Source organism: Quercus robur, chromosome 6, assembly GCF_932294415.1.
Source record: "Quercus robur chromosome 6, dhQueRobu3.1, whole genome shotgun sequence".
Taxonomy (NCBI): Eukaryota; Viridiplantae; Streptophyta; class Magnoliopsida; order Fagales; family Fagaceae; genus Quercus; species Quercus robur.
In genome coordinates, this window is record NC_065539.1 from 22,346,088 (window position 1) to 22,362,656 (window position 16,569).

General features: G+C 36.0%; 1 protein-coding gene across 1 annotated transcript; it reads left to right on the top strand.

Moving 5' to 3' along the window:
* Positions 1-2,698: 2,698 nt before the first annotated feature.
* Positions 2,699-9,571, top strand: LOC126733277 (probable WRKY transcription factor 13). Its single transcript, XM_050436509.1, has 3 exons — positions 2,699-3,355; positions 3,476-3,703; positions 9,080-9,571. The coding sequence occupies exons 1-3, from the start codon at positions 3,057-3,059 to the stop codon at positions 9,249-9,251; spliced, it is 699 nt and encodes a 232-aa protein (XP_050292466.1). The 5' UTR covers positions 2,699-3,056; the 3' UTR covers positions 9,252-9,571.
* The last annotated feature ends 6,998 nt before the right edge of the window (positions 9,572-16,569 follow it).

Genomic DNA, 16,569 nt, shown 5'->3' on the forward strand with positions numbered 1-16,569 from the left:
TATCCTTAAGGTAAAGCAAATTCACTATAAGAGAATTAAAGTTTTTACAATCAGATTTAAACCTAAATCTATTGCTACCTCAAGTAGTAATTGACTGACACGACCACGTGCAAGCTCCAAATCCATGGACTCCTTCTCTTCTTGGACTTACTGCAACACAAGCATCCATGCTTGTGACTTTGAAATCCCACTCAAATGTTTAGCAACGCAAACTCTCCAGTTTGTGACTTCAAGACCGCCCTTGAAGGTTTAGAAACGCAAACTCTCCAGTTTGTGACTTCAAGACCACCCTTGAAGGTTTAGATCATCAGCAGTTGTTGATCTTATTGCAACAATTTTAGATTTACTAGATCTAATGATATGAGAATGATTTCCGGTAGTGACTTTGAAAGAGGAAGGCACAAAAGCACCTCCAAAGTCTTCTCAGATCTGTGAAAACGTAGTTAGATTTTTCCTTTTATACTTAGGAGAGTTAAACTGAAACCCTAAACGTTTTCACGGGCTTGGATCTGATTTTAAATTCTGCAAAAAAATCTTGTCTGTGATTTTTGATTGGTCGAACCTGGCATATTTCAAATTCTTCTTTCTTCTTTCTGTAGCTTGTATGTTTTTGAATTCTGACTTGCAGTACCTTGAGTATTATTTAATCAAACCTGAGGATTTAGGAATCTATATTTAGACAATTTGTCACGGCTTGCCAATTGTTCTAAAGTTTTAAAACCTAACAATATATCAATATATATATATATATATATATCTCCCTCAATCTCAATTATTTACAATTACTCGGTCAAATTGCAATTTTTCTTCAAAGGATTTTCCACCTGCGCTGACATCCTTGTATTGGCCCGACTTCTAATATAATGGTTACATCATGGAGGTAAAAAGAAAGTCTTAGTAAAGGGAATGACCCGTTCAATTTCTGGTTCTCACTGTCACTGACAATCAAATTTCTAACATTTTTTTTTTGGAGGACATAAGTACACTCACAAAACATACCAAGAAGGATATATTCAAAACTTAACAATACCAGATTTAATCATTTCAGCTTGAGAATTAATTAACTAATTAGTTACTTTCTTCGGTCCAGTCTTAATAATCAGTGCTGGTCATCACAGTCAAAACGTGAGTTAAACCGTAGTCCATTTTCTGACTTAGGTCGTTGTTACCACATCTACAAAATTGGAATGATCATTATATTTTCCAAACCCAGGAATCTGCCTCCCAAAAATCAATTTGAGGTAATGCTATCTATTCACAGGTTCAGCTTCTGTCTAGTGGCCACTGACTACTGGACCTGTCAAGATACGGACATGTGTCCAGTCTTGGACACGTGTCTACAATTCAACGTGTCCAATGGCACTGGTCACTGGACAAAAGATGGATCCTTTATTCACTACCTTTCTTAGACCTATAAAAGCAGAAGATTTGTGCATTCGATATGACTGTTTATCATTTTTTCTAACTAGATCCTTCCAAATATATTTTCAAATGTTGAATGATATATTGTGATTAGTGTACACTTAAAGTGACATAATTATAGGACCATGCGAATTTTTGTTGTAATTGTCACCTCAATAAATTGTAAAAAAAGTGATTTATTTATTTATTATTATTATTATTATTATTTTTTTGCATTGCTCATTCATAATATATGAATGAGTAGGATTACAATAAAGAAGTTAAAGTCATATATCTATTTATTTGGAGTCTTGGACCTAGTGCAACAAACAGGTACAACATATAATCCTATGGTTAAAATTGGGATTCCATATATACATATATCCACAAGGTTTTGGTCCACGAAGAATTTTTAATAAAAAGAAAAATAAAAAGTTGGCCAAGATTAATAAGTAAGCCAATTAATTGAAAAGAAAAGAGATGATAAGAATATAATAGTTTGGTTTGGAATTTGAGAAAATATTGGTGGGTAGATGTGGGGTTGGTTGAAGCGTATAAAGTTAATAAGGAAAAGGAGATGAGAAAGGTGAGAAGCTTTATTTTCTGCAAAAGGTCAAATAGGGCCTCTTTCATCAATCATAATGATATCCTCACCGCCGATGCAAAGAGAAGAGAGATTTGCACCTAAGATTCATCATCATTGCCATCTGATATTTCTTTTTGGTTGCCCAAAGGAAACCCTAGAAAATTAAAGATACAAAAAGAAACCCTAGAAAGTGAAAGATATATATATGAAAGCATTATCATCATCTCTTTTTTAATTTTTCATCTTTTTGAAAGATTTTGTGGTGAATGATAATTTTAACTTATGAACATTGTATTATAGACTTGTCTTCTATTATTGTGCACTCATCTGTTTTCACTTTTATCCTTGGAGCCGTCTAGGTAACAAGTGGTAGCACAGGTTTTTTGTGCACTTAAATGTAAATGACTATTATATATATAAGAAAGCACTAAAATTCTAACCAAAAAAGAAAAAAAAGAAAAGGAAAACACTAAAATTACTATAAATTTTAGATTATAAATTTTCAAATTTCCTTTTGGTAATTAGTACAAATTAATATACATGTCAACCAAACCCTCTACTGCTCAACCAGTTGTCGTGTATTGTTGACCTTCATACAACAGTGAAATTCCACTACCCCCTGAGAGACACGGACTTTCCATGCTTTTGAGGTCAAATAGTAACATGTGTAGCACTATATCACTTTAAAATCCAACACCAACTTTTTAGTTGAATTTTGAAGTCTTTGCAGTATTTTCTTTCTTTAATTTCAAGGTGGATTCTGGTTTCTATTTCTTTTAAATTTGATCTTCAGCTACTCTTCCTCTCTTTTGTTTATATGAGAATTCAAGAGGCTCTTGTACACAGAGAAAGAGAGAGAGAGAGAAAACAAGAAGGGAAAGTGGTGGTTGGTCATATTTATAGGTATTTGGGTACCTTCATATCTTAGTAATTCTATTTTTCTATCTATCCTAGAAGTTTGAGAGACCCTCGTGCTTTGAATCTAGCACTGCTTGATCTCCTATAAAAGGAACCAAGCACCTTTATATTTGATCTTCCACACTCTTCAAAGAGAGAGAGAGAGATATATATGTCAACCACGTCTCAAACCATGCTCAACCAAGGTCTCTTTGAGGATCAAGAAGTGCCTACACAAATGGGATATTATCCTTTCTCTTCCAACTTGACCTTACCAGCTCCTATAGGATGCCACCAATCTCTCAAAGTCTTCACAAATACCCTACCTCCTTCACTTGCCTCTGATGCACCTTCCACTAATCTCAATGGAACCCTACTCACATCTCCCACTACTAAGCACAGAGAAGACACCACTTGTGATTTTGGAGGACCCCAACTCCTTTCCTTGCACAGATCAAGCACAAACCTATGGTAAAAGTTACAAATCTTTCTTATATTGAATCATGTAATGCTATCTTACTATTCCTTTATAATATTTTCATGCAACCCTTTTCCTCTAAAATGAATTGTGTATGGTTTTAATGATTTTAGGGCATGGAACGGAGACGTGGGTGAGTGCTTGAGCACCAAGAGAGGAGCAGGTGGAGATGACAATCATCTTGGGGTTTCTACCTTGAAGATGAAGAAGATAAAGGCAAGGAGGAAGGTAAGGGAGCCTCGGTTTTGCTTCAAGACCATGAGTGATGTAGATGTGTTAGATGATGGTTACAAGTGGAGGAAATATGGACAAAAAGTGGTAAAGAACACCCAGCATCCCAGGTTAGACAAATCAAAATCCACACTTTTCTTTTGTGCTCTAATAAACTTTTTGAAGAAAAAGTTTATATCTCATTCGATTTTAGCTCTCATGAACCAGAGCAGGGTTTTCTAGATTTCATTGAAGTGAATAGGATCGTATATTTACATGCATGCTAAGTTCCCTCTCGATCTCATCATTATTGTTCTCATAATTATTGTTAAGCTTTAAAGTTTACATACTTGGTGCAGGAGATTTCGATGTGTAAACATGTTTTGAGCAATATGATTAAAGGTTAAAATATTTTTAAAGGCAATGAACTGAAAGAATTAATTATTAGCTTGAAAAGAGATGTAATCACAACGGATCAAGAGATTAACAAACAATAATCGGGCCATCATCAATATCATGGAAGAACAATTAACACTAAATCCCTTCAGATTTTGGGGTTTAACACACTAATGACAATTTTTGCTCTCATTTTTTCCTTTTTGAGTTTGACTGTGTTTACTTAAGCAATAAATCAAATATAGAAAATCATGATTGAAAGTACGAAATGACAGTTAGTGGTTACAAAAGAGCACAATATAGCATGCATAAACATTCATAATTTAGATATATGTGTATATGTTTGCACATACACCAGTACGTATGTAAATTATTCTATAAATGTTGTACTCTCGGTTCTAGAAAGAATATTGACCAACCGTTTCAGTCAAGAACAAAGGAAGTATACAGTTCTGTCTGACTACTTCCTCATTGCCTTCAAATTCAATGTTCTGGGCTCCTTGGTACTTCTAGCCAGGCTAGGATATCCCCTAAATTTCCATCACATTTTTCCCCCTTGATTCACGGGTCATTCTTTTCTTATGGAAGTTGATAGCTTTACCCACCCAGGAGAGTCAGATTCATATTATACATTAATAATGTAAGGATGTTTATGAATAATAATAGACCAAAATTAATTTAGTCAATAAATTATTTAGTACGCTCATAATATAATAACGTGATACTCAATCCTCTTATATGAATAATAGATCTTATTATAAATTTAATTAATGAAACTTATTATTATATTTTGAAATGGACAAAGAGAGACCTGATACATACAAACACAAGGAGGAAGGATTTTAGCATAAAAACACACCACAAATTCTATTTAAACTGTGACTACTTTTAAAGGAACGTGATGGTAGATTATATTACACACAACACTGTGAGACCCTATATCATATTAGAATAAGGAGTCGTACTACGTCATTTTATTCTAAGTGAATCTAATAATTTTCCCTAGAGCCTTGTTGCAGCTTTGTTGAGTGACACTGTCTAGTTTTACGTAAGAGAGAGACAGTTTATATCTCTACATGTTGTTAGCAAAAAAATTAATAAAGTAAATCCCTAAAATTATGCCAAATATTGATGTGATATATTCTTCTTACTCAAGGAAATAGGTAAATATTGAGTACTTACCATAATAAATTAAAGATAATGCTTTTTATTTTCTTTAAATTACAACTACATATAAATATTACAAAAAGTAATAGTAATATTTTGTGATGAATAAATAATTATATATATATATATATTTATATTTATACTTCCTCTATCTCATTTTGTTGATCTTGTTTAGAAGATCCAACTTTTTACATGAATATTATTTAAGTTAGAAAAATCATTTAACATCATGATATATGACCAAAATTTATACGGCTACCTTAGCCCAAGGAAACAAAAAATGACCCACTAAAAAGAAGCTTTTGGCTCCAAAGACTGCTCATGCTTTTCACAAAGCTTTTCTAAGTCTTTGCCATGTGCTTGATAAAAAATTATTTTGTACTTTTGAAATAAAGAAATATAGAAACATGAGGCTCCTCCCTCTTCTCTTACAAGTGATGGATATTTCTCTATTATTATATGATTGGAAGGATTATTATGTTGTTTTACTCTCATAATATTAATATTGAATAATTACTGGTGGCTGATAGGAGAGATTAGAAACATTTTTATATATAAATTAAGGGCCCGTTAGGTAATGTTGTTCTAGCAACGTTATTTGTATTTTTTGAAAATATGTGTGGGTAAAAAAGTATGTAAAAATATATATAATGTTATCTAAACATTGAAAACTGTTGTTCAAAATACACTACCAAACACCCTCTAAGTTGTTTGATTATAAAAGCATATATATATATATATATATAGAGCTGGGTTGTGTTCTGCAAAGAATGTGGCTCATGAGCAATGGCGTGCCAGTTCCTTTATTGACTTGTTACCAATGCTAGAAAAGAATCCTACTTTCTTACAAAGTCAAGGAAAATAATTTCTGGTAAATGATTTCACCTCTGAATAGCTATGTCCCGTGAAATAATACACCTTGTTTGTTTTCTAGTTCATATTTTCTAACAATGATTATTGGGTTCGAGAGAAAATAGTTCTGTATGTCTCTCTCAGTCTCTTTCCCTCTCTCTTTTTTGTTGCAAAATTATTTAATGTCAAAAGCAGAGACTTTCCCCAGTCCTGGGTTTAGGGTTTTTAGTTTTTACTGTTAGAAGGTAAAATTTTGACCTTTTGAATGTGGGTTAACGTTAGTGATTTTATGACTTTGATATGAATCATATGATCAAACTTTACGCCGGCCTGTTTTACCATAGTTGTCCTTACCTTTTAAAGTTGATGGCTTGCTGAGTTAAAGTTGATGGCACTTGCGAGTTGTGAAAAAGACCAAATTTTAAATTTGGCAGCCTTGGGTCTCGAGTCTAGGAGATTCTTTTAAATTATTATTATTAGCTTAATTATAATATATGTGTTTTTACCACTTTTTAAAATCTTTTTTTTCTTATAACTATAATTTTATTATAGGTAAAACTTAGATTCAATTTCTTAATTGTTATACGTTTAAGGACTTCAGTTAAGTCCAACCAACTAGGTGATTGTATTTATGAATTTAGTAAAAATAGTATTATCTATTATAAGTACAATTAAATTAAATTTTGACTATATTTGTCAAAAATCTTATGATTCAATTGAAACTTTTTAGTGTTTTCAATAAAGATATTAAGAATTCAAATCTCTCACTTCAAACTATCAATGTATTAAAAAAAAAAAAAAAATCAACCATGTATTTCACTTAAGAACCTAAATGACAGAACTAAGATATTGTACTTAAATTTTAATTTATATTTTCTTTCACTAAAATAACAAATTAAGTTAAAAAAAAAAAAAAAACTATTTCAAACCCACACAAATCTGTCATACACAGTTGGACTAATCTCAATTGTTCAACAAATTTTGAACGTCCTTGATGATAGCATTGGACTACATTAAACTCAAGTTACTTCTTTATCACTGAAAAATAGTTGGTTGTTAACTCTAAGGGATAATAAATTCAGTGGGTTCATGCATTATATAATAGAGTTCATTTATTCTGATCTCTATGTTGTACTCTCCTCTTGGACCACAAATTACTTAAAAATAAAATATGTCTTTTCCATGTTGTTGTATAGTCCAAGTCATAAATGTTGGATATAAATTTTGTTTGAAAAGATAAATAGGGTGGGGTTAATGTTTAATACTTTATCTTTGGGGCCAATATGAATGTGTATGTAGACAATGTTGGAATATAGCACACAATCTTTGACGTGAAAATATATCAGGTACAAAATTTCACAACATTTTAACAGTAAACATATATAAATTGTGGTGAGTTTAGATATAATCTTTTTTATATATATATTTGACTTATGATTGGTTGAAAGTTGAAACCTTTCAACTTTGTGCAAATATTATAAGATTTTATTGTAGCCATAAAATTCGTCTCAGTCAAAACTTTATGTTGCTAGCTTGCGACCCTGGAAACGAAAAAAAAGTATAGGTTCATGGTGGTCATGGTGAGCAATGTGTGAATAATAATTGCGAATAAGTTCCTGGGATTCTTAAATGATCAGTACATCCTAACAAAGTAGTAACCAGGGACCCAGCAATATACAGTACTAATATGTGTAGGTCCCGTAATTCAAGTGAGATTGTCTTGAAACTAGGAGTAATAAGATGTGCAAGGCCCTCTAAATTCTAAGTTCTAACCCATAGCACAAAATTTAATTCCATCAAACTTCTAAGTTCTAAACACATATCTTAAGCAAATTCTTAGCCAAAAAAAAAAAAAATCTTAAGCAAATTAGAATTAATCCTAGAATGTGTTATATAATAGGAAACTAGCGTGGTTTATCAATCCCGTAACATGCAACCTTGTCTAAAACTGGTGCAATGATAAAATGGGATAGTCTGACTAAACATTACTACTGATTAATTTCTGTTTGTAGGGATGGATTTTGACCCTAAAGTTTTAAGACTAAAAAAACTCAGTAGTAGTAATTGTTGTTGTATGGATGGATTTGCATTTCCAGTTATAATTTTTCCATTCTATTCTCAGTCTTTCTAGAAAAATGATCAATTCAATCATTCAACGCTAATTTCATCACTTAATTAATTTTAGTGTTGTTATATATATGGAAAAGATGAATTTTTAGAAATTCTTTAAAAAAAATTATGTCTTTTTCATTCTACTTCTAACCAATCAAATCAAATAGGCACATCATGTCATCACACGGTGTAGTTTATCTAGTTTTAACTTGGGTGAACCACACCGAAAATTACTATTATTAAATAATTTGATAGAGGGGGTAGGCCAATAGAACACACTAGGCGTAATGATCATGAAGAACGGTGAGCTTGTGAAATGGTCGTGCATGCTTGATCTTAATGTTCCTGCATTGATTCAAGGAAAAGAAAATCAAACTCGTGGCCCATACACAGTGACAACCGACAATAATACCATCTTGAGTTTCTAAATAAATAAAAAACCATTCTTAGTCACTCCAAAATCTACGTATCTTAAGATAGAAAAATGTATTTCATTCATCGGATATATATATTTTATAATGTGTAAGTCCTATACGTTGTGAAAAGAAAAATGTATATATTTGATTCATGAAATAATTATTGTTTAAAATACAGCCCTATGAATGGAAATGATTCCTCTTCATAGTTCATTTTGTCTAGGGTTATAAGACTCGCTATTTTACTTGCTATATAAGTATGTTGGGGTGAGGCTACACATAGTTTTATCTTCTCGGATCATCTTCTTAGACCATAATATCTTCTACACATATAAACTAAAGCACCATAACACGTACACCACTGCATGCATGCTGTAGCTATTAGCTAACATGTTACATATCTGCCTTCAATTTCCTTCAAAGTTCAAAAATGTCATGGCCTTCAAAACCTTATTAATACCATATTCTCACTCTCAAACACACATGCAACACAGTGCTATAGCTCACATCAAAGCAAGATCTTGAACCATTAACACTTACCTATGATTTTATCGATGCATGCAGGAGCTACTATCGTTGCACACAGGATAATTGTCGCGTAAAGAAACGTGTGGAGCGATTAGCAGAAGATCCAAGGATGGTGATTACAACCTACGAAGGGAGGCACATACATTCTCCTTCACATGATATGGAGGACTCACAAACTCCATCCCAGCTAAACAATTTCTTCTGGTAGTAAGATACTAATATGCTCAAACAGTGGTCTTTCTTATCCTCCACACTAGTGCTTTTGTATGAGCTTTCGGAATATTATTAGGTAGTCTCGGAGCAATGGTTCAAGTTCTTACAATGGAGGTGAGACTCACAAGTGGGACCTATCCCCAATGTGAGAGTTCGGAGCATTGCTCCAAGACTACCAAATAATTACTGAGTTTTACTGTGCCTTTGTTAGTGGTGGGGACTTGGAAAATAAAACAGTAATGTGTGTAAAATGGCCATGTTTGTTGGGTCCCTACTCTATTGCATTATAAATAAAAACTTTCTTCTCAATGATCATAGCATGAGTTATCAGGTTCTGTACATATATGGATAATGGATAGATGTCTCTAAGGCGCTTATCCTATGGGTGAATGAGATTAGGATTCTCTGATTTTTAGGATAACCTATCATGGATTTTCTAGCATCTAGTTATTAATTTTAAAGTAAGTATATTGAATTTTGCTTTGTCATCAACAACATCATCAAAACAAAGATAGACCATTATCATATTGGTATCTAAATTATTGGTAACTTGACAAAATCCAATCCACTAGTTTCAAACTAGATGGATAGAATTTTAAAATTTTCATAATGGAGGTTTTTTATAGATCTTAAGTGGAGTTGGAAACTAAGAAAACGATACTCTTTATTTTACTTGGAATTATCCTAAGAATTACAGGAGATTGTGTATGTAGCTATGATGGAAAGTAAACTTTTTGGCCAAATCCAAACAGCTATGTATGTCTGAACCTTTACTTTTGAATTTGTTCTTGTTCTTGTTCTTTTACTTTTTCCAATTTTTCAGGGAGAAAAATGGTTAATCTAATAAAGATTTGTCCAATTCCATTTCACATTTTTGTTGCATCCTCTCCAGGAAAGTGATATTTGGTGTATTAACACGAAAGGATGATAAGAGGGGCCAGAAAAAGTTGAGTTGAAAATAATCAAATATATAAGGCTGCCCTATTTTTTTTTTTTTTGGGTGGGATATAGCTAGATAATGAAGGCACCCTAATGTTCATTTCCTTTCAGGCAGGCCATTTGCACAAGTCTTTGTCCCAAACATTTCACATAATAATGTGAGACAGGAGCCATATATATATCCTCTCCATATCCTTGGTGTGAATATATATATAATTTTTTTTTTCATAATCAGGAACTCTATATATATATATATATATATATATATAAAAGATGGACCATGTGTTTAGTCCTACAAAATGATTAGTCCGGTTCTAAGCACCACAGAGCGTACTGTGAAAAAAGTTGAAGCGACAAGGTGCCTGGTGAGATGGGAATGTAGGGATTACATTGGGTCCTACTGTGAAAAAAGTTAAAGGGGTTTTTGGTTTTTTGTGTGTGAATCCCACCCTTAAAGGTTTAATGTATTAATTTAAGGCTTTTCAAACGGGCAAAAATAAATTGCCATCTAAATATGCAATGCAAACATCCGTCCACATAGTTTTGGAGTGAGCTCATATTTGTTATTGGGTCATTGGCCAAATGGCTTAATTTATGTGCTAAAGGAGTAGAATAAAGTAAGCGAAGCAGAGCACAATTAGTCAAATGGCTTAATTTATGTGCTCAAGTAGTAGAATAAAGTGAGCAAAGCAGAGCACAATTAGTAAAATGGAACGGAGTGAAATATTTCCGCTCACTCCAGTGAACATAAGCTTATAATTGAATCACGTAAATTATGTGTTGTTTTTTTTTTTTTTTTTTTTTTTCTTGCTAAACTTTTTTTTTTTTTTTTTTTGAGAAACAGAACTATCATTAAATTAGAAAATACCAGCTAAGTCAGCCTGGTAAGAAGGCATTACAACAGATGGAACATCTTCCATCCAAATTACACAACTTGTACAATTAGAAGCTAGTTTTGCCAAATTATGTGCTACTGTGTTGCCCTCTCTCTTAGTGTGAGAGTAGGACAATTTTGTAAAACCTGAAGAAAAGACTACAGAGTCTTGTAACAACAACCCAAACGGAGCAAGACCAAAATTCTGGAGCTTCAGGGCCGACATCACCATTAGAGAATCACCCTCCAAGATTGCATCAGTGACATCCAACTCTCTTGCGAACTCAAGGGCTTTGGACGCAGCCAGAGCTTCGATCTCCTCAGGCCGGAGTTGCTGTGGAATCCGAGCTGCCATGGAGGCCAGAACCAGGCCCTCCCTGTCGCGGATCACTACTCCCAGTCCGGAGCATTTCTCCTCGGTGAAGATGGCGCCATCAAAGTTGATTTTGAGCGTTCCCTGATCTGGAGGTTTCCATCTTATTCTTCTCGACTGTTTACTGGGTAATGGAGCTGCTTTCACCGCCTGAAACTCACTGAAACAATCATGTGCCCACTGGGAAATTTGTTGTAAGGGACGATGAGCTTGTTGAGTCCGAAGCTGGTTCCTTTGGTGCCAAATAGACCAGGTAATAAAAGCAAACAGATCCGGTTTTCTTTGATGATCGAAGACCCAGGCCAAAAGCTCACTAAAAACTTGCAAAGCTTTGTTGATTCCGAAAATTCCACAAACTGTTTGCACCCCAAATCCCATCCAGTTTTTTACAACTCCACACTGCATGCAACATATCTTCAGGTTCTTCCTTGCATCGGTCACAGCAATGTTCTGTAATAACCGTCCGTCTATATAGATTGCACTTAGTAGGGAGAGAGTTACGGCTAGCTCTCCAGATGAGATTTTTTATTTTATTTGGACAGTCAAGGGCCCAAACCTTCTTCCATAACCCTTCCTCATGCTCTTGGTGCACAGGCATTTGAAATCCAACTTCATCTTCCTTCAAGAAACGGTAGCCCGTTTTGCAACTATACCTCCCATCATGCTCCCATGGCCAATACAGAGAGTCTTCAGAGTCTTCTCTAGCCAGCGGAATGTTCTTTATTTCCTCAGCTTCTTGTGGAGCAAAAATTCCATCAATCATAGCAACATTCCAAGTTCTTGTTTCCTCATTAATTAAGCAATCCACTGTGGCTTCTTCCATTGTTTCCACCATTGGAGAGAGGATCTTGGTTGGGTGTTTTCGAGGCAGCCAGTGGTGTTGCCATATTTTTATGGACTTTCCATTCCCCACCCTCCAACAAGCACCATCAAGGATAACATCACGGCCGTAAAGAATACTCTTCCAAGCATAGGATCCCGAACTTGTTTCCTTAGCTTCTAACAGAGAAGTGTTGGGGAAGAACTTGGCCTTAAAAACTTTGTAAAAGAGGGTTTCCTTGTTGTGCAAAAGCCGCCACGCTTGTTTCGCCAAAAGGGCATCATTAAAATGAGCCAAGTCGCGAAAACCCATTCCACCCACCATTTTGGATTTAGTCAATTCGCTCCACCGGATCCAGTGAATTTTTCTCCTATTTCCTCTTTGCCCCCACCAAAACTTCTTAATCATTGCTTCAATATCATCACAAAGCCCCAATGGCATTTTAAAGCATCCCATGGCATAAGTTGGGATAGCTTGGATCACAGCTTTGATTAAGACCTCTCTCCCTGCTTGAGATAACAATTTACCCTCCCATCCTTGAAGTTTCCTCCAAACCCTTTCTTTTATGTAGTTGAAACTAGCCTTTTTTCCCCTCCCAACAAAAGAGGGGAGCCCCAAATATTTCTCATAGGACTTCACTTCTTGGACTTGGAAGAGGTTCTTTATGCTTGATTTTGCTTCATCCGTGGTAGATTTGCTAAAGAAAATAGCGGTCTTCTCTTTGTTAATTTTTTGCCCTGACCAAGCCTCATATTCACCCAAAATCTTTAGCACATTATGACAATCCTCAGGAATTGACCTACAGAAAAGCAAGCTATCATCTGCAAAAAATAAGTGGGTTAGCTTTGGGCCTCGTTTGCACAAGGGAAAACCCTTAATATCCCCATTCCTCGCCGAGTGTTTTATGAGAGCATGAAGACCTTCCGTACATAAAAGGAAAAGGAAAGGAGATAGTGGGTCTCCTTGTCTAATTCCTCTCTTTGGATAGATCATCCCAGTTGGCTCACCATTCACCATGATAGAATACGACACAGATTTCACGCAACTCATCATGAGAGTTACCCATCTATCACAGAAACCCATTTTTTCCAAAAGCCTCTCCAGATACACCCATTCCACCCGATCATAGGCTTTACTCATGTCTAATTTGATAGCCATAAACCCATGCTTCCCTGAATTATGTTGCTTCATATGGTGAAGGGTCTCAAAAGCAACCATAATATTGTCTGAAATAAGTCTTTCCTTAGCAAAGGCAGATTGATGTTCAGTAATTAAGAGAGGTAAAAATTTTTTCAATCTATTTGCTAAGACCTTAGAATAAATCTTGTAGAGGACATTACAAAGACTAATGGGACGAAACTCAGACACGTGTTCAGGATTAGCAATTTTAGGAATAAGAGTAATGAGAGTATGGTTAATTGGTTCGGGTAGGGTACCTGAATTCAACCATGAGAGTATGGCTGAAATAACATCATGCTGCATCGTCGCCCAAAAATGTTGGTAAAACAACGGAGGCATACCATCCGGACCCGGAGCCTTTAGGGGAGCCATTTGATTCAAGGCTTCCTTGACTTCCAATTCTGTAAATTCCTTCATCAGTTCCGCATTCATCTCACTAGTCACCCTGCATGGGATTTTCTCTAGAGTTTCAGCAACAAGGATCGGATTGGAGGTGGAGAAAAGATCTTTGTAGTAACTTTCCATCACATGCCCTATTTCCTCTTGGTCGGTCACCCAGACTTCATTTCGATCTCTTATCCCTCTGATTAGATTCTTTCTAAATCTCTTTGTAGCCTTGCTGTGGAAAAAAGCTGTGTTGTTGTCCCCTTTGCTTAACCACAACACTCTTGATCTTTGACACCACATCCTTGATTCCCGGTCTTGTAGAGAGTTAATCTCCTCTCTCAGACTTCTTACCCGAGTATTATTCCCACTCACCATAGCCTCATTCTCCGCCAATACAAGTTGTTTCTTCTTAATCTCTAACTCCCTTCTCACGTGCCCAAAGTTGTGCTTATTCCACCATGTTAACTCTTGTTCACATTTAGCCACTTTTTTCAGAATGGCTATGCTTAGGTTCGGCTCCCTTGTATTACTCCAAACTTCCTTGACCGTTTCACCACAAGTTGGATCCGATAACCACATTTCTTCAAACCTAAAACATCTCTTCTTCCTAGGTTCAGGCAACCCTGACAAATTGATCAAAAGAGGAGAATGATCCGAAGACATACAGCTAAGATGGTGAATTCTCGTACCTGGGAATTTTTGGAACCAAGAATTTGTAGCCAAGCATCGATCCAATCTTATTCTTATAGAATGCCCATCAGCATAGTGTTTCGCCCATGTGAATTTAGGCCCCACATATCCCATATCCATAAATTGACATTCATCGATCACTTCTCGGAACAGTTGCATTTGATTGTGATCTCTAGAAATCCCACCCCATTTTTCCTCTTTACGAACAATTTCATTAAAATCTCCACCACAAATCCAAGGAATATTCATTCTAGAATTTAGGCTTCTCAATTTGCTCCATGCCTCACTCCTCCTATGGGTTTCGGGCTCGCCATAAAATCCGGTAAATCGCCAAGCATTTGCAGTGTTCCCATCAATGACCGTGTCAATAAAATACCTGTGAGAATCTATCACATCAACATTAATCGAATTTTTCCAAAACAAAACTAAACCACCGCCTCTATTTTGCCTTGGAACCACCAATTTCTGATCAAAATTAATCTTCCTCAAAGTACGATCTAGCCTTGCTTCATCTGCCCATGTTTCGGCTATAAACACGACAGAGGGGTCTTTTGCCTGTATCAAATTGACAAGCTCATTCTCTGTACGTGGGTTCCCAAGCCCACGACAGTTCCATAATAACAGACTCATTGCTTCTGGCAGGGCTGACTACCAGCCTCTGCCAATATCTTATTTTTTGTTGCACCTCCCTGTGAAACCCTTCTTTTTTTGGGTAACTCAGTTTGGTTTGAGTCACTTCCTAAACTTCTTTTCCCTCCCACTGCCTCAGACATACAAGCATCAGCTACCAACCCAATTCTAGGAATTCTTTTCCATGTGCCCTCCACAGACCCGTGACTGACCAAAGGATTTGGAATATCTGCCAAAGGTACTCTTGAAGAAAGAGACAAGTGGGCTGGCCTTGATTGTGTCCACGGCAGCAAGGTTTCCTTGATATTTGGGTGGCCCACTGAATTTTCCTTTCCCATGCTAACTTCAGAACCTGTTGCCCTTACACTTCTAAAATCATACTTTCCTATTTCTTTATCTATCTCACCTAATACATCTTCAAAAGTCTGACCTGACACCATTTCTTTGGCTGACCCAACATGTTGTATTGTCACATCTTCCTTTTTCCCTTCCATAGTTGACTGCCTAGTATCTTGGATATTTGCCTCCTGTAAATCCGGCTCTTTGTTTTCTGCCTTGTGAACATCAAAACCTTCCTTTTCCAGCAAAATACTTTCTGGTGTTGTAAAAGAATTTTCGGACCTCACAATTTCTGGCGCAAGCTTGCCTGACCGGACCACCACCACCGGTGTTTGCTTCGCTATTCTGGGCTTTGCCGTCGTTGCATCAGCTTTTTTAGCATTGAAGATTCCAGGCACTTTCACCACATACTTCCTAGACGGGACAAACGGTGCTGCCTTCAACCAGGGGCCGAACTGCTGTGACTCAGGCAGGAGGCTTCCTTCACTTTCCACCCAAAGTTCGCAGTCCCTATCTTCATGCCCCAAGCATCCACACCAAAAGCACAAACTTGGAAGCCTCTCATACTTGAAATGCACCCACATTTCCTTTCCACTGTCAAGTAAGACCACTCTTCCTCTGCTCAAAGGTTGGGTGATATCTATTGTAACCCGAACCCTCATAAAATTATCTCCCTCTGATTCTGCTTCAGTAATCTCTTTATTCACCTCACCAATCGCTTCACACAACTGTTCGGCAATCTTTTTTGTCCGGAATCTTATTGGAAGATCATGAACTTGCACCCAAAATGTCACCTTTTTAAACTCCATATCTCCTACGTCCATTTCCCTTCCATACCGTTGCAAGACCATTAACCGTTTATCGAAACTCCAGGGCTCAGCTTCCATGACTTTCTCCATCTCGCTCTTCTCATCAAAAGAAAATAAAACCACATGGTCACTTTCCTTTTTAATTCTGAAGCCGTTTTTCGATCTCCAAAGGGGAGTGAAAGTCTTTGCTATGGCGTCTATATTAAGAGCTCTTTTAGTTAAGAATTTAGCTGCTACTATAAACTCCGTTTTCGCCTCCTCCTCCTTGATGCG